Source organism: Notamacropus eugenii, chromosome 5 (genome assembly GCF_028372415.1).
Source record: "Notamacropus eugenii isolate mMacEug1 chromosome 5, mMacEug1.pri_v2, whole genome shotgun sequence".
NCBI classification, from domain to species: Eukaryota; Metazoa; Chordata; class Mammalia; order Diprotodontia; family Macropodidae; genus Notamacropus; species Notamacropus eugenii.
In genome coordinates this window covers 256,915,154-256,941,538 of record NC_092876.1, presented here as the reverse complement: position 1 = coordinate 256,941,538, position 26,385 = coordinate 256,915,154, and the positions used below count along the sequence as shown (strand labels likewise).

The following is a 26,385-nucleotide window of genomic DNA, read 5'->3' as shown; positions in this document are numbered from 1 at the left end:
GAGAATATAAATACAGGGACTGTATTTGCTGCCCTCAAAGAATTTATGTTCTGAAGGAGGAAATCAGCATATATATGGGAGAGGTAGCCAGGAAAGGGAATGTCTGGAAAGTCACTGGGATGGTGAGTTGATCCATAGAACCATCATAAATACTTACACTCTATAAAATATTTTTTTTTAAAGATGACATATTTCACATGTGGTCACTAATGCTCTGATTCAGCCTTCCAGATTTAGCTTGCTTTTGATACTTCTGAGTTGTACAGTTATATCTACACACATTAACATCATTGATGAATTATAACTGAGTTCTCCCACAACATGGCACCTCTCTGTTGCCCAGTGATTGCAACTAATCCCCAGGGATATTAAGTCTCTTTTCCTACTGGTTGAGATTGAGGAATAATCTGCCTGTGAGCCTTTAAAACTCAGTCCAGTTAGGAAAGAGTTACTGAATAGAGCCAAGGCAACCAGAGTAGTCACTAGGAAGACCCTCACCTCCATACCTCCTGCCCTCTCCAACCCCAAATGGGCCTATACCATTTACATTTCCAGAAAAACTAAACCTGGAGAGAATAGGTTGTCAGTCTTTGTTGCTACTTAGTCTTAGATTAAGACAGTGCCTCAGGGCTTTAGCACAGTTCCTGGCACATAGCTGGTTGTTGTCCTTCTTTCTCAAAGAGGACCAAAATGACATCACCATCATGAAGTGAAATTTCAGTGTGTCTGACTGCGGCTGATCAGACCAATATGACCTCAGAATGCTCTACCACAGGTTGGGCACAGATAGTCTGTGTGAATATTTGAGGTAGATACTACAAATTTGCACATCCTACGTTTACTTTGTGCTGTCTCAATTCTACTTTGCTCATAGAGCACAGCATCCTCTCTGATGTGGGCATGCCATGCTGAGCAGTCCTGTGCCAGTGTCTCCCATGTTGCACAGTCAAATCCAAAGTTCTTGAGAGAGACCTTGAGAGTGTCCTTGTATCACTTCTTCTGACCACCATGTGATCACCTGCCCCATGTGAGTTCTCCATAAAATAGTCTTTTTGGCAAGCGTATATTTTGCATTCAAACAATATGGCCAACCCATTGGAGTTGTGTGCTCTGAAGCATAGTTTGAATGCTTGGCAGTTTAGTTTGAGCAAGGACTTTAGTATTTGGTACCTTATTCTGCCAGGTGATCCTCAGAATCTTCCTAAGACAGTTCAAATGTAAACAATTCAGTTTCCTGACATGGCGCTGGTAGACTATCCATGTTTCACATGGCACATGTTTCCTGGAACATAGCGGGCTCTTAATAAATGATGATTGGTTAGTTGATTGATCATGAGGTGGAGAAGGAAATTATGAACTTGTGGAAATATGAGAAGATTGTCGGAGAACCTGATAGCCTACTTCCACCCCTTTAACATGAAGGCTTACTATATATAGAGGCATATATGGAGCAACTCACCCATGCCCCACATACCTGGTAAGAAACTTTTAGGATTTCTGGTGGAAAGGAAGGAAGAAGTAGGGAGATGGGTATTTGGTATTGCCATTTTAAAGCTAAAACTTAAGGTTTCTGTGAAAACCTAATTTAAGCTTTTATAATCTGACTTTTAACTACTCACAAATGAATGTCATTTATAATATTCCAGTGGAACTCATGACTTAAATGCTATTTATTGCATAATAGCTTTTCATAGAACCAATTAGTGGAGTTTGGTGCCATATGCCTAGCAATAACCTTTTACAGTGAATTGTGCTTGTCTAGCATTTCTTCATTCAAAAATCTCTGTTAACTACATGTATCACTGGTTCACTGAAAATTAATATTTATAATGCTAGGCCCCCAAAGGTAGGTTTTTAGGTTCACCACCTGACATTGCCTCTCAGACTGGACATCTAGAAGTCTCATCAAGTCATCTATGTAAATGTAACTCTAAAAAGAAGCTACTTAAATATAACTTCATTAACATAATTTCAGAAAAATGCACGGTACCTTATAGAAGGCAGCCCAACTCTTTTTTGCCTTTGAAATTCCTTTACAAACTCTGGGCTAATACTTGCATCTTTGCTGATGTTATTCATTAAACGAACAAACTGATTAGGCTTATTCCTGCATTCCTTTAACAGGTGTCGAAAAGCATTTGCATTGTAAGTTAAGTAGCCAAGAGCACAGGCACAGGATATACGAACCTAAAAAACAGAAAGAAACATTTCCTTCTTGGTTGCTGATTTCCTTTTTTTATTTATTTCAAATTTTCCGTGTACCTCATCAAATATTTAATAGGAATCAACCCAATACATTTTTTTAAATGGTAGATATGTGTCTTTCTACAACAGAATCATTAAAGAATGATATCTGTAAGCACCATTGCAATGTGTAGAGAGGGCAATATATTTCACACATTACAGTGGTGCTTGCCATATTTCCCAAAGGTCAGCAGAGGAAGAATATAGGGATAGAAAGGTTAGGAAATTACAGAAGACAATCCCGTAATTGTCTGTAAAAATCAGCCACACTGCATGTGAAGCAGAGCTTAGCATATATATGTTTCAGGACTTTGCACAGGAGTTCATTCCATAATGGTATAAAGACTGCTATTTCTAACTGAGGCCCTGTTGCTCTTACTCACAAGAGGGTAGTGGGAGAGCATTTAGCACCAAACCAATACCATAGCTGGCATACCACTCCTCACCTGTGTACAACAGTAGCCAACTAATGTTTCTGTTAGTTTGTGGTGTTTTGGGGGCTTTTGATAATCTAACCCAAATAAATCATTTTATTATACCTTATGTATGACTGCTAAAAATGACTGAATTTTTTATTAGAACTTTTTTGTCCTTTTTACCAAAGGTGATAAGAAGGAAAAATAAAAATCTGACAAAAAAAAATTAAAGAATGACCAATTTCTTGCTAATAAATTCTATTAATTTTGGAGTTGTACTTTGATTTAAAAATTAAGTTAATGGCTATTAACTTGTAGGTGGCCATATAAACAATCATGGATGAGAGGAATAAAAGATGAGAAGTAAATAGAGCTAAAAAAAATCCTTCTATCTTTAAACTGTTACAGTGAATCAAAGTTTATGATTTATGAACCAAAATTATGAAGCTACTAACAGGGAAATGATAAAAGGAAAAATTACACCTTCCTTATATTACTTTAGGTAGGGTGAAGTTTTCTGTTTTACCTCTTCTTTTTCTGAGTACAAGTGGTAGCAAAGCCTTTGAATTGTCCTTAGTGTGGTAAAGGCTTCTGTAATACCAGCTCTGGTATGAGTCAAACTAGCTATCAAATTTCCTATAAATCAACAGATAAAATTGTTACACAAAAGTATATGTAAAGGTATTACTTTTTGCATAAAACAAATTAAATGTAAATGTTTAATAAAGCAATACAGATGAAATTGTTTGAAAAATCAGAGTAGGGAGAACTTTCAGCTAGAAAGGATTGAAGAAAGCTATGTGGCTATGGAATATACTATTAAATGTGACCAGACAACTCATACATGTGTATTGTTGAAAATGGGTCTTGGTGCAGATCTGTCCACCCCAAATGGAAAAACTCAAAATGTTTGCTCTCATAATGATAGAGAGTACTGTCATCTTATTTAGGGGAAAAAACACATGATTCTGTATCTTAGGAAAATAATTGAAACACAATAACAGAGTGGTTATATTTATTACTTGTGTTTTTCCAGAATTCTCCTACTATTAGAAGTCTCTCTAAGGCATCCCTCTCTACAGGTCAGTCAGTCAAACATTTATTCAGCACCTACTATGTGCTAGGCACTCTAGTAAACTCTGAGGATACAAAAAAAAGAAAGGACAATCCCAGCTCTCTAGGAGCTCACAATCCACTGGAGGAGATAGGTTCATAGGAACTTAAGCCCCAAACCATTATTCAGAGAATTACTCATTATCACTTAATTACCACCTATTACTATAAAATAATTAGTGAAAATGGTTTTTTTATGTATTTCTTTTATTAATTCCTTACCTGTTAAGACCAGAGTATCTGTCTTACATGAATACAGAAGATCAACTAAAATAGTAATTCCTCTTGCAGACAAAGTAATATGGTCCACATCTACAATGACTTTGGCTAACACAATTATCTGAAAATAAAGCATGACATCAGGTTTGTTCTCTGGAGTAGGAACTGCAGGAAATACCTAGAACTAAAAAAAGCTTTCTTCATTTAGACTTTATTTTCTCCTACTAGGTAGGGAAGTGTAAGGAAAAAGTTGGGAGGTTACAGTAACTAGATCCTCTACTCATTTTGGGATCACTGCTACCTCTGTAGGAGTAAATCTGTTCCTTCTCACAATCATGAGAATTAATGTGAAACTTGGAGAGGAAGTAGAAACAGTTATGCTGGCTACAGTTATTTCCCACAGGGCATGGAATAAAAGATTATGAGAAGAGTTTAAGGGTAGGTAGGTTAGCAAGTCATAGATGAGCAGGGGCTATCTGGCTACTGATCAGATTAATTTGACATGTTCCCAATGAAACTTTAGTTTCAATAGACAATAATAACATTAGTGCTTAGCACCTATGCAATGTATGCTTTGCATGAAACTATATTATGTTATGTGTATAACAATGGATGCGTGTTCTATCTTTTTTTCTTAGAATGTTTATTGGTTTTGTATTAACATCATGCTTGTGTTGTGTGTGTGTGTGTGTGTGTGTGTGTGTGTGTGTGTGTGTGTAACTATGCTTAATTTGTTGCTAGCAAATCTGCCTGTTTGTGACATGGGGTTTTCAGGGAAAACAAAGAGTAATGGGCAAGGCAAATGCAAATTTTACACATCAAAATTTTGGGGAAGGTTTTTCAAATTATTTGCTATATTGTGCTAAATTTAAATATTTACTGATTTAGGAACTCTAATCTTCTTCTATACCTGAAATGCTGCCATTGCCTTATCAGTCTCAATATCTGATTTTAGAAAAGGTTCAAAAATAGATATTGTAATTGCTCCACTCTCCAGTATTAGGTACTGTTGATATCGATTATTGAATGCAAAAAGCGCAATTGCATAGCCTGCTCTTAAGCAAATATCCTAGAAATAAAAAAAATATCTTTTAGGTCATTATTTTCCACAAATTAGTAAAATATGCAACATTTAATTCATAAACTAGACACTAAACTAAACTACGGATAGAGATTGGATTTAAGATTTCACTGATATACAGAACTTTGGTATGAAGAAACTCCTTCTACCAATACAGGTCATCACCTCTACAACTTACAGCCTTTATAGAGTTTCCTAGAGCACTGAGAGGCCATGACTTGGCCAGGGTCACATAACCAGTGTGTATCACATGTGGGATTTGAACCCAGATCTTCTTCTGGCTCTCAGGACAGCTCTCTCTATCCATTACAATGTCCTTCAAAGTTAGACAAGTTGCAGTCTACATTGGTGCAGGTGCACCAGAATCCTTTTATGTTAATGAAACCCAGTTGGTGTAGAACTAGTACAAAAGATAGACTTTGATGATAGTAGAGGGCTCTGTGATCCCATTGAAATTCTTCATTTCAACATATACTATTCATTTTAGCAATGTTATTTCACAGAAGCCCACAGTTGGCAGGGACATTACAGTTCTCTTCCAACATTTCCATCTGTGACCAAGAATCTCCTCTACAACCTACCTTACAGGTGGTTATCCAGCTATTGCTTAAAGACTTCCAGAGGGACAACCCATTACCTTTGGGGTGGTCCCTTTTTACTTAGGACTTTCTCTAATTCTTAGTACTTAATACAGTACCATAGTAGGTGCTTAACAAATATTATTGATTTATTGATAGTTAGAAAGATTTTTCCTGATTTCAAGCCTATAAATTTGCCTCATTAGAGTTATCACCCATTGCTCCTGGTTTTGTCCTTTGAGGCCAAGCAGAAGTCTAATACTTCATCCACATGATGGCCCTAAGCATCTTCAGTTTCTTCAACCAGTCATCACATAACATGAACTTGAGTCTTCTTACCCCCTTAGTCACCCTCTTTTGGAATCTCTTCAGCTTATCAATGGTCTTTCTAGTAATGTGGAACCTAGAAGTCAGCACAGAACTTGAAATGTTGCCTGAGGAGGAGGGCAGGCTGGTCCTGGGCTAATGCCTCTCAAGCTAATGATTGCCTTAATTTTCTTGGCTGATGTAACATGCTGTTGAGTCCCGTTAAACTTGGTGCCCACTAAAACCATGAGATCTTTTTTGAGATGTATGACTGTTTACTCCTATGTCACCTCCTTACCCCTCTGGCCAGATCTTGGATTTGTGAAATCCACTTTTTGAAGACAAATATAAGACTTTGTATTTCTCCCTACTGAATTTTCTTATTAAATTTAGTCTAATGTTTTATTATATTATCTGTGCCTTTCAGTTTTGTGCCATCTGCAAGTTTGATAAGCATCTTACTTATGCCTTTGTTTTCAAGTTATTGAGTAAAGTGTTAAGCAGCATAGGGTTACCAAGCACAGTTTGCAACAGCATTCCATGGAAGACCTCTGCTAAGTTGACATTGAGCTATTTATGATGGCTCTTTCGGTCTGATCATTCCATCAGTCCCAAATCTACTTAGCTGAACTCTTAACTAGCCCACATGTCATCATCTTTTCAACATAAATAACATGAGACTCTATAAAAATGCTTTGCTAAAATCTTATTGAACAAATCTACAGTATTCCTTTGAACATGTCAGAAATATTTCTAAATATTTTTGTTTTCATTGGATATCTTAAAATCTAGTAAACCTATCTAAAAAGGAACATAGATTAATTTGACTTGGACTGTTCTATGTCATCACTCCTCCATTTTTTTAGATATTTACTAAACTTCCCTGTAACATCATGTTCTAGGATTTTTACAAAGACTGAAATCCAGCTTACTGGCCCCTAGTTTTCAGCTTCTGTTCTCTTCACTCTTTTTGAAATAACGATAATATCAGCTCTTTTTCCATCCTCTAGTGTAGGAATTCCTAACCTGGCATATACCAACTTGTGTTTTTAAAAAATACTTTTATGGTTATATTCAATATAATTGATTTATTTTATAATTTGGTGTCCATCAACTTCATCAGACTTCCACAGTGGTCCATGACCCCCCAAAATGGTTAAGAACCCCTGTTCTAGGACATCTTTCATTTGCCATGATCCTTTGAGGACCTGATAAGGACTTAATACTTAAGAATAGCTAGGTCAATGGCTTGAACTCATCAAGGACAGCTAGTAGCCTCTTCCCACTTCTTATCTTGTGTATTAACTCTGATACAATCATTTTTGTTCTGTTCTTTCCAGTCCAAAGATCTTTCTCCTTGAAAGAATATAAGCAAAATAACAGTTGAGCAACTACCTTACCTGTGTTTCTATATCAATCCCTTCAGACAATTCCCTTTTTCCTTCCAAATGAAATTGTTTTTCTTTTTGTCTTCTGAATTTCCTTCTCAAGAACTTCCCATCTGTCCTGCCCTGACACCCTTATAGAATTTTAGTCCACTGGTCACCAGTTATCCTTCCTTTTGAACCCTTTGAAATCTACTTTCTGCAAATCTTCAGTGCATTCTATACCTCTCCTTCACCACAGATTTTAAGAGAAAGTTTTCATCTTCCTCCAGGGGTCCTATTATTTCCACCCAACAACTCAAGTAGAAGTCTGGGTCATTGAAGTTCCCCATTACTACTCTCTCATGCCTTTGTACTAAGCTTGTGATGTGTTTCCTAAATTCTTCATCTGTTTTCCCTTTCTGTCCAACTGTTTTATAGTCTACTACAATGACAATTTTGTTTCTGTTTTTGCCTCCGTTGATCTTTATCCAAACATCCTTCCTCCTCTGATTCCTTGATTTCCTCACATGAATAAATATTACTTATTTATTGTGTAATAGTACTCTTCCTCCTTTCCTGCCATTCCCACTCCACCCAAAAAAAAATCGTTAATCTATCCTTTTTATTGTGAATAAGATAAATCCTTCCAAAGTCATACACTAGTCATCATGTCCCACCAGTCTCAACAATTATAAGCTTAGATTTGCCTCTTTGAATTGGGCTCTCTACTTCCTCTTGTTTATTTCCTCATACTTTGTGTATTTGCATCTATAAATATGAGACCATGGGTTCTACTATGGATTCCCTTTTTTTTTTTAATATTGTCTCCTATGAATCTCAGTGTTCCTCTCTTGCCCTTCTTCCAACATTGGGACTTCTTCTCATGGTGTCCTTCTTGGTGGACATGCATAAACAGTATGCTCCCACTTCCTCTTTTAAGTTTAAACTTTTGATTTGATTTTTCAGATCTCTAGATAAATAACTTCTCACTAGTTCTTGTTAGTTGCATTCCATCACTGGCCAAGGTATTTTGAGCTATGATTTAGAAATTCAAATCCAGCCCCAGATACCATCTTAACCAGTTTTTCACTTCAAATCGGCTTCTCTGTTCTGAATGCCTTGTCTTTTTATGAGCAGCAGTATTGAGACCACTACTTTTGATAATGATTTCTTATTTCTGTTGTATATAGTTTGTACGTAATTATTTACTTGTGTCCCTCCATTAGATTGTAAGCTCCTTGAGGGCAGGGGCTATCTTATGCCTCTCTTTAAATCCTCAGGGTTTAGCTCAGTGCCCAGCACATAGTAGCCACTTTATAAATGTTTATTGATTGATTGCTATCACTGAAATTTTTCTGGACATTGCTTCACTCCTTTCGGGGCTCTCCTCCTGACTCTACACACTTTCCCTGCATCCATAGCAGCTTTCTCACCCTAGAAGTTCACTGTGCTCACTTCATTTAATTGATTGGTACCTCTCAGAACCTCCTCTTTAAGCAGTGTGCCCAAGTTAGTCACAGTTACTCCTTTCTCTGCTCCTGTCACACTCTCCAGATTTCCTTCCCCATACCCCAAAAGCAGGTTCTTTTTCTCCTTCCTGCCACATCCCTCACACTTTTCATGTCGCTTTTATATGTTCTCTTCTCGCATTAGAAAGGGGACTTCTTAAGGGCAGGGACTCTCCTTTTGCTTGTGTTTGTATTCCCAGGACTTAACATAGTGGCTGATACATAGTAAGGGCTTAATAAATTCTTATTGAATTGTTGACTTCTTTAACCATTAGACCATGTTATAGAGCTAAATTGTTTCCTTTATTAACCGACAACCACCACAAAACCTCATATCCAGAAACTACCCCAGAGTCCCTGTGATCACCAGACCTACCCTGGTGGTTAAGGAAGAACATGACTAACTATTCCCAGTCTAAATCTGGAGGATGTGTGTGTGTGTGTGTGTGTGTGTGTGTGTGTGTGTGTGGTTTGTATGAAAAGAATTATTGATTTACTATATTCAAGTTGGGGTAAAGATCTAAATGCTCACAACAAAACCTTCCAAAATAAGACCAGACATAGTTAGTGAGTCTGGCTGCCTAGCAACACTAGGATAAATCTGGAGATGATAGAAAGGGCTATAGAAATTATTCCAGTTATCAAGTATTATGGTGTGGCAGAGGTGTGACAAAAGTAAATCATTCAATGGAGATTTTTCTTTTAATACTTATTTTACCCCTTCTCCAAATTTCAAGGGAGCTAAAGTTAAAGCCAGAGGTAACACATGATAATTTTACATCATCCCCCATTAAAGGCTCATTCCAGTGCCTAGTCTTACAGAGGTGACTCTGAGATTATAAAGGTTGTGTCAGTAAGTTCCAGCAGGTCCCCAGAAGCTGGAAAGGTTTCAAGTCTCCTGATAATCATCTTTTGACCTGCCTAGCCAAGGTCACAGAGGCATATCTTCAGATGAGCCACCAAGTCATTGGTGGTTGGCCACCAAGCCAACAATATGAAAAATTGAATATCAATTTTGGGGAGCCCTAGCAATTCACGAAACTTCTTACTAAGACAGAGAGGGGTTATGAATTAGCCTCACCAAGGAAATTGATGATGATTATAAATCTGAACTACTACAGGTTCTGATAAACTTAACTCAGGTTTATATGGTTTTAGAGTTTAGGGGGATGGGAAGGTGACCTTAAGTATTATTAAAGAAACTTTCATGGTAATTTCATATTATAGTTATTACCCAACAGCCATGAAAAATCATTGAGAATTATATTTGCATCAGAGGCTTAGCACTGGAATTAGACTGAAAACTCCTTTCTAACTGTGTAACTCTGGACAAGTCCTGCAGCCTCCCTGTTTTTCAGTTCTCTCATCTGTGAAATGGGAACAATACTTGTACTGCCTACCTCTAAAAGTTATTGTGAGAAAAGCTTTGTATACCTTAAAAGTACTTTACAAATGAATTACAATCTAAATTTTTCAAGGAACAAAGGATGAGAAATTAGGAAACCTAGATTCTGACCCAAGCCTTACTCTTTTGGACCTCAACTGTAAAATGAGGGGATTGCACCATACTTCTGTAAGTTCCCTTCCAATTCTAATAGTTTATTTTATGGGGCTATTATAGAGTATAAACATTTTATAAAAATAGTGTCTTGAACCACTTCTAGGTCTGTATACCAAAGAGATCATGAAAATGGTAAAAAGGACCCACATGTACAAAAATATTTATAGTAGCTCTTTTTGTGGTGGCAAAGAATTGGAAATTGAGAGGATGTCCATCAATTGGGAAATGGCTGAATAAGTTGTGATATATGAATGTAATAGAATACTATTGTTCCATAAGAAATGATGAGCAGATGGACTTCAGAAAAACCTTGAAAGATCTATATGAACTGATGCTGAGTGAAGTGAGCAGAACCGAGAGAATATTGTACACAGTAAGAGCAACATTGTTTGATGACTAACTTTGGTCAACTTAGCTCTCTCCAACAACTCCAAAAGATTCATGATGGAAACTGCTATCCACATCTAGAAAAAGAGCTATGGAGTCTGAATGCAGAGCAAAGCATGCTATTTGCTCTTATTTTTTTTTCTGTTTGTTTCTTCTTCCTTGTGGTTCCTCCCATTGGTTCTAATTCTTCTTTACAATAGGACTGATGGGAAAATATGTTTAATATGAATGTATATGTAAGAGCCTATATCAGATTGCACTCCGTCTTGGGGAGAGGGGAGGGAAGGGAAAGTGAGAAAATTTAGAACTCACAGTTTTATGGATGTGAATGTTGAAAACTAAAAATAAGTTAATAAAAACAAAAAAAATAGTATCTTTGAAGTACCTTATTTGATGAATGAAGAAGATAAAGGACATCATCATACTTAAAACCTTCTTCTTCTTGCAATATATCTTGCAATTTATCATTCTTCAGGACAATGCAAGCCAAGGCACATGCCACTTCAACCTGAACATGTTGTTTAAAAAATATTCATGTATTATTTACTAATAATTTATCCAAAGAATTAAGTGCATCAATCAAAATATTTATAAGATGCCCATTGTCTATAAGGCACAAGAAAGTAATGTAATCTAGATTAAATGAGCTACTGTGTTTAAAGCACTTTGCAAATCCTAAAGAGCTACATAAATGTCAGTTCAAATCCAGTTCAAATCCAGCCTCAGATACTTACTGGCTAAGTGACCTTGGGGAAGACACTTAACTTCTGTTTGCCCCAATTTCTTCATCCGTAAAATGGGGATAATAATAGCACCTACTTTCTGGGGTTATTGTGAGAATCAAATGAGATAATAATTTTAAAGCTCCTGGAACATGGTAAGCACTATATAAATGTTAGTTGTAATTATTGTCATTTTTTACTTATGCAAAATATAATACCTACTATTCTATTTTCTAAGTAGTAGATTCAAGGGCAGTTTCATGTTACACCTGATCTCCTCTATGAAAAAGATGAATGAGTGGAGATTTTTCCTTTCCTCTGTGCCATTAAATTTTTGTTTTGAATGTCATTAAATTTTGCAGTGGTGAAACAAAAATACAGATATTTTACCCCATTAGCTGGGGATAGCAAATGAGTGTTTACTCAAGTGAACAGCTAGAACTATTCTATGTCTTCCCAGACTACTTCCTGAGGGACCCAGAAGCTCCTTTGGCATCTGCTATCTGGCAGTTCTGTTAATCAGATTCTAAGCTCTGGAACAGCATCTATTTAGATTAGAGAACTTCAGGAGAAGAAAGATACAAATCAATGTAGTATCATTATGCTGTATTTCTTTGAAAGATTTTCTTTTAAAACTATTGCATCTTAAATCTGTACTTATTGGTATATCTGTATTGCATCCAAAATGAATTATTTGCAAAATATTTATTTTTTATTGTAACTATTTAGTTTGTCCCCCTTTTGGCAAAAACAAAATGAAAAATTGCTAATTTTATATCACTAAGATACATTTGTATGTAGGTAAGTGTAGTTTAATATTTCCTCTGAAATAAGTCTTTTCATTTAAAATGGGAAAATATTTCTCTTATATGTTTTTCATATTCTTAATGGGTTTTTGTATGTGCCTTGAAAGATTTTATTTTAGCACTATTAAATAGAAGTATCCATAGTATGGTTTCATATATGTGTGTGTGTGTGTGGATACATACATAATGCATATATATACAACATACATGTATATACATATATATCTATGTCAAATGCTGGCCTTCTCTAGTGCAGGATGGGGAGGGAAGGAGAAAAACAGTTTGGAACTTAAAATGTAACAAAAAATTAGTTTAAAAAAAGATTTCATTTTAAAATTTTTGCATCTTAAACCTGTGCTGTATTGGTATGTCTACATTGCATCCAAAATGAATTTACAAAATATTTATCTTTTATTGTAACTGTTTAGTTTTTCCCCTTTTGGCAAAAACAAAAATAGAAAATTGCTAATTCTGCATCACTAAAATACATTGGTATGCAAGTGGAGCTTAATATTTCCTCTGAAATAAGAGTTTTCTAATGTAAAAGGAGAAAATATTTCTCTTGCAAATTTTTCATATTATAGGGATTTTTGCATGGGCTTTGAAAAGGTTAGTAAAACCTAAATAATTTATTAGACAAGAGAAGAAGAAAATGACAGTCTTACAAAGTTTCCTAGATCAACTTTTGTCTGCTTCTCTAATATTGAAAGTAGCTCCATAGTCTGTAATTACACTCCCTCTGATAACAAGTACAGTTTATCAAAGTGAAACAGCACCACATTTATTCAAGTTTTCCCCTCAACTTTGAACAAATAATCATTTCCTCATTTTACTTGCAGTTTTAGGAAAATATTTTTCCCCTTTGTATAATTTCTTCCTTGAATAGAATTGTTCAGAGCAATAGTCTTGGTTTTCTAGACTTGCTACAGGTATTTGAATAGCTAAACTGTGTTAATTAAAGGTTATTTGATGAAAGTAAATGGAAAAGTCAACTATTTCCAGCTCATTTACTACTTATATCATTACTTCAGATGCTTCACTCTGAAACTGCACTACTAGAGATTGCTAGCTGGCAGCCCAGGAAACAGAAAATAATGTTGAAAATCTTCCAGAATTTGCCAGTGTATAAGCAATGTCACCACATAACCTCCACCTTCCTCCCTAGTCTCCTGTTTTAGCAGTAAAATAAGAGCAAAACAAAAAGGAAAATTTGTGAGTATATATAGTATTTCTGATCATGTCTAAAAGAAATTTTTCAGAGAAGTAAATTAAATTTTAATAAAAATTTGACGTAGTAGAAGCATTATTTAATGCACATAATCAGAACCCCAGAAGCATCATTAATTGGTTGAATTTTTTAATTTTATAGTTGCACAAACAAAAATAGATTCTCAGAAGGTTCTATTCCAGATGTTTTTACATCAGAAGAAAATGTTAAAATCCTTTACACAGACCTTAATCTGAAGAGATGGATGATGTCTCAGGAGGTTAATAAGTACAGGGAAGGCTTGTTCATCTACAATATATTGCTGACTAGTTACATTGCTGGTGTGGGCTACACCTGTAAAAGTCCACATGTCAAAGAGATATTCTGTTCCTTCCAATGCATAAAAACTTAATACTAAAAAGAAACCAAAATTCCTGTCTTGTCACTGGTAACATTAGATGATGGTAGATAATTTCTGTTGGCTTCATTGTGAAAAGAAAACTTCCATACGAAAGGAATTGCCAAAGCATCACTAATTTGATGTTAGTCTTAAATGTGTCTCTGTGAAAGCCATTTCATTTGCACTTGATTAAACAGACCAAAAAAAGAAAGAAAACAAAAACACTGGAGGATTGGGGTGGGAGGGAAGAACAAAAATTGTGGTTCATAATGTTTCCCAAGTTTTGATTATGTTGAAGAATCACAGAATCTGAGAATTGAAAAGAACCTCGGAGGTCACTAGTCCAAACCATACGCAAAAGGAATCTCCACTCTAACATACCTGAAAAGTGGCAATCCAGCTTTTGAAGACCCCCAAGGATGAGAAACTTGTGTTTTTCTCCATCCTCTGAATAAAGAGCTATTCTCAAAGCTAGAGTACTGAAAATCCTTTTAAGCTCCTCTTTTTATCTTTATGCCCTGCTCTTAACTCTCTTGATTTTTTTTCTTTCATCATTGTTGCCTCCAGCCTCCATTTTATGTACTAGACTCTTTAGCAAACCTTATCTTTATGAAAGATTGGCTCACTCTTTGGATATGCCTCCCCCAAGGTAATGAAATCCTAACTCTTCATCCCAGAATAATGGCCCTCTCTATATGACAGAAAGCCTAATGGAAGCAATTGTCTTTGCTAAATTATAAGCACTCATGGGCCCAAAGAATTTTTAAATAGTGAAAAATTATCAGGAAAATTGTTTTTCATGATCACAAAAGCTGATAAAGTCAAATCAATAATATTGGCTACTGTATCTACTATGATGTATGTGCAAAGCATTATGCTAGTCACTGGCAAAAGCCAGAAGCTTAAATGTAGTTAAATGAAGCTTTCACAGAATGGTAATTACTCTGTACCCATATTTCTTATTGGTCTTTTCTATTATATACATTTTAAAAAGGTGAATGTAGAAATGGTAGATTTGTCATAGAATTCCACATCTCCCTAGAATTAAATCCTGACTAACTAATTTAAAAGAGGTCATCAAAATTCCACTGAGAAACATTCTGATGGTAACATTCATAATATACATTGATACTGTTTTTCTCTTGGTAGGTTTTTTTTTTCTGAAGAGTATTTGTCAGTTTGTACATCAGTGCTTTAATGACTCTGATCTTATCCATTTGGATATTCCATCTATTGGCATATACTACATGCCCTCTTATCCTGTGTGATTCTTTCCCATATGATCTACCCAATGTACTATCCTATAGGTCGTTTTATATTTTGTGAGTACCAATGGAGCAGTGTCAGTCTCTCCACTTGTTAACCCTTTCTCTCAGCACATAACTGGTCTACCTCCTTTTTTAATCATACGTTTCCTTGAGGATATACCTGTTTCCTAATATGCTTCATCTTAGAAGTGTTTCTGTCTGTCTATGCCCTTACCCTCTTCTTCACCTACAATTTTGATTCCATAAATGGACTTTCAAGGGGATATTTTGAGGCTCAGATGAGATAATGGATTAAAGCACTTTGCTAAACATAAAGCACTGTATAAGTATCAATAATCATCATTATTACTGTTCTATTATTGTTAACCCTTAGTCACCAGGCCTCCAGTCTGGTGACCTTGTTCCCTGAACCTTCTCTTCTTGTCCTGTTGAGATTAAGCAATATTTATAGAGTAAAACAGGGGTGTACTAGTAAATGTTTAACAACAGGGCTCTCTGGGAGGAAGAAAATATGCACCCAAACTTTTAAGTTTGATTTGTGTTATTAACATTTTCTTAAGTCTAAACAGTTTTCAAAACAATGAATCCAACCTTGGTGTTTAGGAATTGCCAATTTCACTGAAAATTCAGTGTTACACTGAAAAATTTAACAATCAGCTAAGGAAGTTGGAGCTGACACCAGCACACCAGCACACCTGTACATACAACATATCTGGGAAAATTGAAAAGATAGGTCTTTGCATCAGGGAGGAGCTTAAAATTCTTTTTTTTTCATCTCTAGAATGACTCTTTTCTCCCTCTGAGCATCTCTTTTTTTAATATTTAAAACCATAAATCTCTATTATGTACAGATAGCTTGCTTTTTTTAAAGCATGTCATAAATTTAATGTTATTTTCAAAGTTCTGCTTGTCTGTATTTCCCTCTAAACTTCCATCTTTTCTCTTCTGTGTACTTTTTAAGATGATTCAACAATTCTCTTTAATTTCTTTATTTTTTGGCAATGCTGTCACTAATTGATTTACTCCTACCACAAACAAAAAGGGAAAAACAGAATTATGGAAACAAACGTAATCAAAACAAGTTCTGCACATTTGCACTTATTCAAAACCATATGTATCGTTTTGCATCTTGGTCCATCACCCTTCTGTCAGGACCAGCCTTTATCACTGGTTCTTGTTGGTCATTTCTAAATTTTTAAAAATATAATATTGTTGCTATATAATTCATTCTTCTGGTTCTACTCCCGTCATCTGTATCCTTTTGTTCAAATTTTTCCACACTTCTTTAAAACCATCTTTTTTGTCATTTCTTACAATGAAATAATATTCCTTTATATTCATATACCATGATTTTTTTCAATCATTCCCTGATGTTTCCAGCATTTTACTGCAAGAAAACTAGCTAATAAATATTTTTACACATGTGTAATTTTCTGCTGTCTTTGATTTCTTTGGGTTATAAATTTGTTGATGCTGGGTCAAAGGGTATGCACAGTTTGGTGATATTTGGGACATAGTTTTAAAATGCTTGTTAGAGTAGCTCAATGAATTCACAGCTCCACTAACAATGCACCAGCTTATTTATCATTTTGCAGCTATCCCAGCAATTGTCACTTCTTTTTTTGTTATCTGTGCCAGTATAATAACTATGCAGTAGAACCTTAGGGTTCTATTAATTTGCATTTCTCTTATTAATAGTGGGGGTTTTTTCCATATGGCTGATGATAGCTTGGTTTTCTTAAAAAATTGTTGTCCATATTCGTTGACCTGTTAGAGAATGGCTGTAATTCTTATAGTATATTTTTATCAGCTCCTTATGGATCTTAGAAATGAAACCTTTATCAGATAAATTTGCTACAAAGTTTTCTCAAGCTAACTGATTCTCTTCTAGTTTTACCTGCATTGACTTATTTGTGAAAAATGTTTAAAATTTTACATACTCAAAACTGACCATTTTATCTTATATAAGTGGTCCTCTCTATGATTTTTCTGCTTATGAGCTCTTTACCTGTCCATAATTGTAAGAAATATTTTCTTCTTTGCTCCTTTGATTTGTTTATAATATGACTTTTTAGGTCATGTATCTATTTGGGTTTTTGTTTATGTTTTTTTAGAGGCAATCAGAGGTAAGTGACTTGCCCAAGGACTTATAGCTAAAAAGTGTCTCAGATCCCCTTGACTTCAGGACCAGGTACTCTTGTCAGCTATACCACCTAGCTCCCTCATGTATCTATTTGAAAGGTGTATTGTTATTGGATTTGAAATGTCATTCTATACCAAATTTTTGCCAGACTATTTTCTAGTTTTTTTGGTTTTTTGGTTGTTGTTTGCTCATTTTCTAATCATGGGTCCTCACCTCTGCAACTGCAGTACTTGGATTTGTCAAACACAATACTACTGTTTGTTAACTTTTATAATTTTTGCCTGTTGTGTACTTAATATGTTTCATTGATCAACTTTCTCATTTTTAGCCACATGTAAATTGTTGCATGATTACTGTTTTGTAACATAGTGTGAGATATAACACTGCTAGACCTGCAACCTTCTCATTTAGAAATAATTATTCCCCTAGTCACTTGACCTTTTGTTTCTCCAGATGAATTTTATTTTTTTTCTAGCTCTTTTTCTCTCAGAAGTAACCTTTTAGTTATTTGATTGATCGATCTAGCACTGAGTAAACGAGTTAATTTAGATAGCATTATCATTTTTATTATAGTGGCATGGCTTAGCAATTAATATTTCTCTACTTTTTAGTTCTATTTCTGTAAAGTGTGTTTAGTAATTATATTCATGTAGTTTCTGTGTGCATCTAGATAAGTGGACTCCTAAATATTTTATACATTCTAAATTTATTTCGAGTGGAATTTCTCTCTGTGTCTTCCTGCTGAGTTTTGGTGCTTGGGATTCTCAAAAGCACTTTACTTTTTCCCAAATGCAATGCAGCCCTCTCTCTTCCTTGTTACAATTTTGGTATCAACAGTTGAATGTGTTAGTTATCCTACTGAATGTCATAGTTTGGACAATAAGCATTTTTCATTTCCCTTTAGTTTTTATGGATTTTTAGGCTTTAAAACTTTAATAATACCTTTAGGCTTATATCATCTTTATTTCTGAATCTATAACTCCCTTTCTTATCCAACAAGCCATCCCTTATAATAAAGAATAAAACAGAAGGTCTGGGGATGAGACATTCAGCAAAATCAGCCAATATATCAACCATCTCTGATGATACAAGCAATGTTCCATAGCCATAGTCCCTCATTTCTGTAAAGAATGGAGGGAGACACATTGTTTCCACTCTTCTCTAGACCTGAGCTTGGTTATTATAATTATATAACATCCAATTTCTTTTTGTCATTCTTGCGTTTAGGTCTTGTTATTTAGTTGCCTCCTAACTCAGTTAACTCTAGTTACTCCCTGTTAATCTCCTGCATAATCAAATAAAAAATCCCATGTTTGGTGTTCAAATCCCTTCATATTGTAGTTCTTTTCTCCCTGCTTTTCCAGTGTTCTTACACCTAAACACCCACACACACATACATACACACGCACACACGCACACACGCACACACACATGCACTCCTCAATCCAGTGACACTGACCAAGACACTCCATCTCTCAGTTCTGGGGATTTTCTCTGGCTGATTTCCATGCCTGGAACACTGTCCCTCTTCATCTTTGCCTCCTGGCTTACCTGGCTTCCTTCAAGTCCCAAGTAAAATCCCACCTTCCTTAGGAAAACCTTCCCAATCCCTCTTAATCCTAGTGCTTTCCCTCTGCTGATTATTTCCTGTTTATCCTGTGTATAGCTTGTTTGTACCCATTTGTACACATTGATTGTTGTCACCCCCATTAGATTGTGAGTTTCTTGAGGGCAGGGGCTGTCTTTTGCTTTTCTTTGTATTCCTTGTGCTAAGCAATCTCTGACACACAGTAATCACTTAATAAATGCTAATTGACTGTCTGGTTTACATTGTTGTAGACTGTGTGTGTTGTTTTTCTGGTTCTAGTTCCTTTATTCTGCATCAGTTCATATGAATCTTCTGATAAGCCTATTTCTGAAATAATTATAGATCTTGTCACAATAGCCCTGTAATGTTCTGAGTCTTCATGCAGGTAGCATGCTGTCATCTCCATACTAACTTCAGAGGACCTCACAATGTATGTATAAAATGTCTGTCTTCCATTTAAATCCTGTGTAAGATAATCCCCATGACAGTAACAAATACTGTTGGCAAGCGTGGTCTTTTGTGCTTATGTTAATTAAGATCATATGAAATCCCTTGATAAGTATAGTCAGATATAGCTGTATTAGGTGATCTCAGATTATTAACTTTAAGCCAGACATAAAACAAAGAGATGTATATGTCAACAGTAAGTAATAACATATATTACAATCTTTGTTTCCAATATATCATCCTCCTTTCAGGTCTTAGAGGGCTCTATGGCAATCAGGAATATTTATATGGCTCTCAAATTTCAGTCTCCTTGCCTGTTTATGTTAATATACTCCCTTATTTCCAAGGGGAAAGAAATACTGAACGTGCCCAATTCTCTAGAGAATTGCTTGGCTGACAACATAGAAACTCTCCCAGTTCCCAGTGACTAAACAAAGATTTTTCCATAAACTCAAAAGCTGTCACATAGAAAAGGAACACAGTGGAGTAGGTAAAGAAGACAGGAAGCCATTTATATTGGCAGAATCATTGTAACTTCACCCTTCCCAAACCCAGTATAGTTGTAATCCTAACTAAAGTTCCCAAGCAGATCTCAGTTGATTTGGCAACATGGGAATATGAGATATAAATCTCCTGTCCCCTTGTAAACTCATGGAGTGCTTTTCTCTGAAGGTTATGAGAATTTTGCTCTCCCTAGTGGAGCACAAAATTGAATTAATTGTTATTTATCCACTATAAATGTTAATACTGGCATATGTACTGTAATAACATACTGGTCACGTATCTAGGATGTCTCATGCTTTAAGCATAATAAGAAGCCAGAAAAAGATTGAGAGGGCCTTAACCCCATTTTAATAGGCGTCCAGGACTGTCACATTATGATTTACCTTGTAGTTTGTCACCTTGTATCACATAATACTATCCTTGCCTTCATGTCACACTTAAATAATAAGTGTCTTCCTCCCTGACCCAGCATTATTAATAACAACATGCTGCTGACTTACACCTATGACCTTCAACAAATGACATGTTTGATGGCATCCACCAAAACCTAGTAAAGGAGAAAGGTAAAAGAATGAAGGAGTGGCAATAAATTATCTATTTTTTCTATTTTAATTTTATACCAATTTGTTTCAATATCATTAAGTAGTGTTCATTGAATGCTCTAAAAAAAATTACAAAGCATGGAAAAGGAGCTTGTAACTTTACAAACTATTTGTAAGAGAAAATGCAGTTACAGTTATACCTTGATATAAATGAGTCACAAAGGGAAGTCCACAAATTGAATTCAAAATAGGAATTCTGTATTCTCTCATTTTTAAGTGGAAATTATTGAGAAAATGTAATGCTAAGCACAGTCAGGCTCAGGTGCCCATTAGCACTCCAGTGACTGAGATATATGAAAGCCATGGTTTAATATGATCTTTGGAGAAGCAGGAGATTATTAGTCTGCTTAAGACCTAAGTTGGCCAAGTGCTATGGAAATGAGAATAGACGACAAAAGATTACTTCCTACTTCTATTAAAAATTACATATCTTTAAGAAATATAAGATCATACAAACCTATACATATGGTTCCCACAGCTCTGATAACACTCAAAAGTGTGCCCACAGCTATCTTGCCAATTCTTAGTAGTCGAACCAAAGGTGCAATACCATTTCCTTCACATATTTGGTTTTGGTGCAATTTACTGTCCTTGCTCAGAGCTATGACTGCTTCACCTCCTTATAGAACAAAGGAAAAAGGATTATCTCTTAAGTATTGGTGAATACTTTGCAAATTTATATTTTTTTTAAAAAGTGATACATCATCGTAGCACAGATTCCCAAAGGTTTTGCCAGAAGAGCAATCAATCAATAAACATGTATTAAGTGCTTCCTACGTGCCAAGCATTGTACTAAGCACTAAGGATACTAAGGAAGGGAGAAACATGCTGTCTACCACTGAGCTCAGATTCTAATGAAAAAGCAACATTCAGATAACTGTATATAAAAGATATATAAAGAGCAAATGGAAAGTAATCTTTAAAAGAAGACACTAGAAGTGGGAGGGGGATCTGAGAAGGTGACATTTAATTCGAATCTTAAAGGAAACCAGGAGGTAGAGGTGAAGAAGCAGAGCATTCCAGATATGGAGAGACAGCCAATGAGATGGAATAGCATATGCAGACCAGAGTCACTAGGTCACAGACCATGGAGGGAAGTGAAGCATTAAGAGATTGGATTGTTTAAAAGAAGCCAAACTGTTAAGATTTTTAAAAGCCAAACAGAGGATTCTGTATTTGTTCCGGGTGGTAATAGGGAACTATGGAAGTTTACTGGGTAGAGGGGGTGACATGGTCGGACTTAAACTGTAGGACAATCACTTTGGCAGATGAGACGAGGATGGATTGGAGTGTGGAAATATGGCAGGTAGACCAGTTGGAAAGCTATTACAGTAACCCATGCATGAGGGGCCAGATGGCCTCTATGTGAGTGGGGAGCAGTGGACGTTTAGGAGACATCTTACAGAGGTAGAAACAACCAGGCTTGGCAACAGATTGGTTATGTGAAGTAAATGTGCAAGTATAGTTTCAGAGTGACACTGGATGACTGGAGGTTGGAGGTGCCCTCAACAGTAATAAGGAAGTTAGAAAGAGGGAAGGATTTGGGGTGGGGTATAGGGGGAAAAATTAGTTCAGTTTAGGACACATTGAGTTTTAGATGCCTATGGGACATCTAGTTCAAGATGGCCAAAAGTCAGTTGGTAATGAGAGAATGGAGATCAGGAGAGTTTTAGATCTGAGTTTATAGATCTGGTGATTATCAGAGAGATTATAATTGAATCCACAGGAATTCATGAGATCATCAAGCCTAGAACAAGCTTTGACTGACTTCACCAAGTTGACAAAGCTTTATGTTGGGCCTTCACAACAAAGTATATTTTTTAGTTTAGCTAATTTCAGAGAGACTAAAATATTTTTTTAGCCCCAACAATTTAACCCATTCACTAAGTAATGGAAGGATTGTGATCTGAATTGGGAGAAAGAGTACCCCAATGAAATTACAGATCTATAAGTGTCAAAATGTACCACTTCTCCCCCAAAAAAGTTACTTACCAACATACTGCATTTTAGCTGATGGTGACAAAAGCATGTTGATTATAAAATTGTACCCAATCTGTTCTGCCATAAATTTTTGTTGTTTCAAAGTTTGCCCTGCCAAGGCCCATAATGCTGTAGCCCCTTGTTCCTTAACATGTAGTTGAAATGCCTGAAAATGGGGGGGGGGGGCAGGGAAGAGTATTATTCATTAAATAAGAACATATTGAGCAGCCCATGTTGTACATACCATTGTACCACATATCTATTCATATAAATCTTCACATGTTTATCTCTATTCATTACTTTCTTATTTCTTATGGCACAATAATATTCCATTATATTCGCGTAACACAAACTTGTTGAGCCATTCCCCAATTGATAAGCATCTACTTTGTGTCTGGTAGAATGTATAATTTATAAAAAAAAAATATTTACTCTATAAGCTCACATTCTACACTAAATTATGAAAAGTAAAGGAACTGAATTATTTTCTGGGTAAATTAAAAGTAATAAAATTATTTACCTTCAAGAGTTTTAAGAGGTATCTAGTTAATGATCTTTCTAGAAATTCTTTTTGTATTGCACAGTTATGACTTGCCAGTGATTCTACAGCCATAGCTCCTTTCACTTGAACACTGATTTGTTTTCCTTTAAAAAGTTTTACAAGAGGAATTATTGCACCTTCCTTGGCCATAGCATCCTGCACATCTGTGTTTCCACGAGCAATTTCAGCAATTGCAGCCGAAGATACAGCCTGCAACACATCTTTAAAGGAACAAGGGAGCTCACCAAAATATATTTATATTTTTTAAAATTAAGATACATCAAAATATTGCATTTCCTCCTTAAATATATTCCGTCTTTGGATATACTGGGTTGAATTCATCTTATAAGTTGATGTTTGCCGACATACACACATACACACACACACACACACACATCTATTCAATTCAATTAAACTTGAATATGTAAAGCACATACTACATGCAAGGCATTGTGCCAGATGATGGAGATAAAAAGACAAAAATGAAAAGCAACCCTTGCCCTCCAGGAGCTTACATACTCAGGGTTACATTTGATAGTTTGCATGTAAAATGTTATATAAGTATAAGAAAATTAGAAGAGGGAGAAAACACTAAGGACTAGGCGGATCTGGAAAGTCTTCCCACAGGAGATGACACCAGAGCTAAGCCTTGAAGAAGTTAAGGATTCTCAAAGGTGAAAGGGAAGTCAGGTCAAAGGCATGGGGGCATGAGGTGGAACACTGAACTTGGGGAAGAGCAAATCGACTAGTTGGGCTGGAACATAGAAAAGAAATAATGTAAGGTAATATGAGAAAGCAGATTCCAGCCAGTTTATTCAAGGCTTTCTATTGCCAAGCCAGAGAATTTGTATTTTATCCTCCAGGCAACAGGGAGACTAGCTCAGTGCAGTGGAAATAGCCCTGAGTCTAGAGGCAGAAGAAGCAGGTTCAAAGTCTTGCTCTGCAGCTGCTTGTGTGATCTTGGACTAGTCAATCTCTTTAGCTTTGGTTTTCTCCTTGGCAAAAGAAGAGGTGAACTACACAGCCGATAAGTTCTATTCCAGGTCTGAATTTATTATCCTATAATAAGTTGTTAAAACATGAAAATTATGTGGTGCTTTAGGAATTTTATTCTGGCAGCTTGTGTAGAGGATGGATTAGAGAGGAAAGGCTGGTGGCCTAGAGATCAGTAAGTTATTGTAATAGTGGACATGAGAAGTACTGAAAACATAAAGTAGGATAGTGGTCCAATGAAAGGAGAGAAGGGAATAGATGCAAGAGATATTATGGAAGTTGACTGGTACATACCATTGTACCAGGGATCTGTTTATATAGGTCTTCACATGCTTCTCTGTATTCTTTATTTTCATCATTTTTTACAGCACAGTAATATTCAATTATATTTGTGTAGCACAACTAGTTACCCAATTGATAGGCATCTACTTTGCTTTCAGTAGAATAAGCAATTTGTAAAATATCATTCTATAAACTCATTTATATTCTGCACTATTAACAAAATAAAAAATTGAATTTTTTTAATAAATTGAAAAGTAATAGAATTCTTCCCTTCAGGAGATATCTACTTAAAACCTAGAAATTCTTACTGTAGAACAGCATTGTAACAAGACTTGGTGGGACTTGGACAGGGCTTTGAGGGAAAGGGAAGGGTTGTCAAATGAGACAAATAGAAGGATGGTTAAGTCACCATGAGATAGGGACATGTGGACAAGGGGAATGTTTAGAAGGGAAAATTACAAATTCTATTTTGGACATAATTGAGTTTGAAAAAATGTTCAACAGGGAAAGTAGTGGTGTGGGGCTGTAGTTTAGGAGAGTGATAAAGGCTGGATTATGTAGGTTTCAGTGTCATCTGCAAAGAGAAGATAATGAAACCCATGAGAGATGAGATCAACAAGGCAGACATTCAAATTAATTCTACTTTGTAATTGATTCTATGTTGTATTGATTTCATATTGTAATTGATTCTGTATCTGCTTAAGCCCCCTATCTCCTTGAATTGAGCTCAGTAATTTAGCTTTCTCTCTGAGTTAAAATTGTAATTAAAAGTTGTTATCTGTCATACTGGTAGCCTCTCAGATACTTCCGGACTTGTTTGTTATCTTTAAGCCCCACAGATTAACTTGCTACCATCCCCAAAAGATACATCATCTGTCCTTGCCTGCCCTTGTACAATTAGGGCAGTTTTTATCTTTTCCAAGGATATTGCAAGTCTGATAGTTTTGATCTCCCAGCAAAGATTACAAGATGCAGATAGGTCCCATACAATAATTAAGATTCCTTAATTGTCAGAGTGATGGTTACTCTCCCCTTGTGCGTCTAGCCAGTGTAACCAATGTAACCAATCATGTAGTGCCCACCCCCATGATGCTGTCTACCTTTTAACCAATCACAGTGTCTTCCCCACCTACCCAACTGGGTTCTTTGTTCTCTTTTACTTCCCAAGGCTAACAAGCCCTACCTTGGGGTCTTTGGTCATTGAGAGAGGCCATTGACCCAATTATTGGGTACTGCTAGCCTAACTAACAAAATGATCATGCTTGGAACCTTGTCTCTCATGTTACCTTAATTTTCAAATGCAACAATAGAATATTAACACCACAAAAATTATTATAATAGGTATAATTCCTAGATATACATCCAGGGCTTTGAAACCTTCAAAAGATTTCAAAGAACCCAGTGACAATGGCCCTCCTCTCTCCTGGGATAGTTGAGCATGTTGTCACTAAAGTTATCCTAGAAATTCAACAGCTGTAGAAATCCAAATATGTATTTTAAGGTAACCAGACATTCCATTATAGAGCAAATCCAAGACATCTGCCCAGATAGGACAAGTAGTCCCCAGTCGGAAACATACTATCTAAAATGCGATATCTGATCCCTTTATTGCACAGAAATGAAAGCTCACCTGATTCTGAACTCAGAAAGGAAATAAGATATGCTATGCCTTTGTGTTCTTTCACAGCTCTCTGATTTTCCACATGCCTTATACATAATACGCGCATACAGTTCATTACATTCACCAGGAGGTTCTCTTTGTCAGACTTTAAGAGACTTATCAGAGCAGCCATTCCATTCTAAAACAAGACAAAAGGCCTGTAGTTGGCAATTATATTTGAGCTGTAAATTTTTCACTTGGGATTAGATTTATATATTTTCATGCTGTTTATTAACTAATTGTGTGTATGGACCTACAAATCAGGGAATGAAATTTATTATTTCTTATATATAGGCATGTCTGTATTGTGGAGTATGTTTCATTTCAGGCTAATCTTTATTCAATTAAGAAAAGTTTCACACTTTGCTTAACTTCAAAAAGGGAAACAAAAATGCAGAAGGCATCATGGCATAATGGAAAGAACATGCATGAATATGGTCAGAAAAGACCTGGGTTCAAATC

At 35.8% G+C, this 26,385-nt stretch overlaps 1 protein-coding gene across 1 annotated transcript in view; it reads right to left on the bottom strand.

Moving 5' to 3' along the window:
• Positions 1-26,385, bottom strand: part of ANKAR (ankyrin and armadillo repeat containing) — a 90,506-nt gene that overhangs the window by 1,996 nt on the left and 62,125 nt on the right. Inside the window, exons 13-22 of the mRNA XM_072612635.1 lie at positions 25,894-26,062; positions 22,968-23,209; positions 22,460-22,613; positions 20,925-21,086; positions 13,763-13,869; positions 11,166-11,288; positions 4,903-5,061; positions 3,996-4,113; positions 3,187-3,296; positions 1,991-2,187 (exon numbers count right to left, since the gene is read on the bottom strand). Of these exons, the coding sequence (XP_072468736.1) occupies positions 1,991-2,187; positions 3,187-3,296; positions 3,996-4,113; positions 4,903-5,061; positions 11,166-11,288; positions 13,763-13,869; positions 20,925-21,086; positions 22,460-22,613; positions 22,968-23,209; positions 25,894-26,062 (1,541 nt within the window). The remainder of the gene's footprint in view (positions 1-1,990; positions 2,188-3,186; positions 3,297-3,995; positions 4,114-4,902; positions 5,062-11,165; positions 11,289-13,762; positions 13,870-20,924; positions 21,087-22,459; positions 22,614-22,967; positions 23,210-25,893; positions 26,063-26,385) is intronic.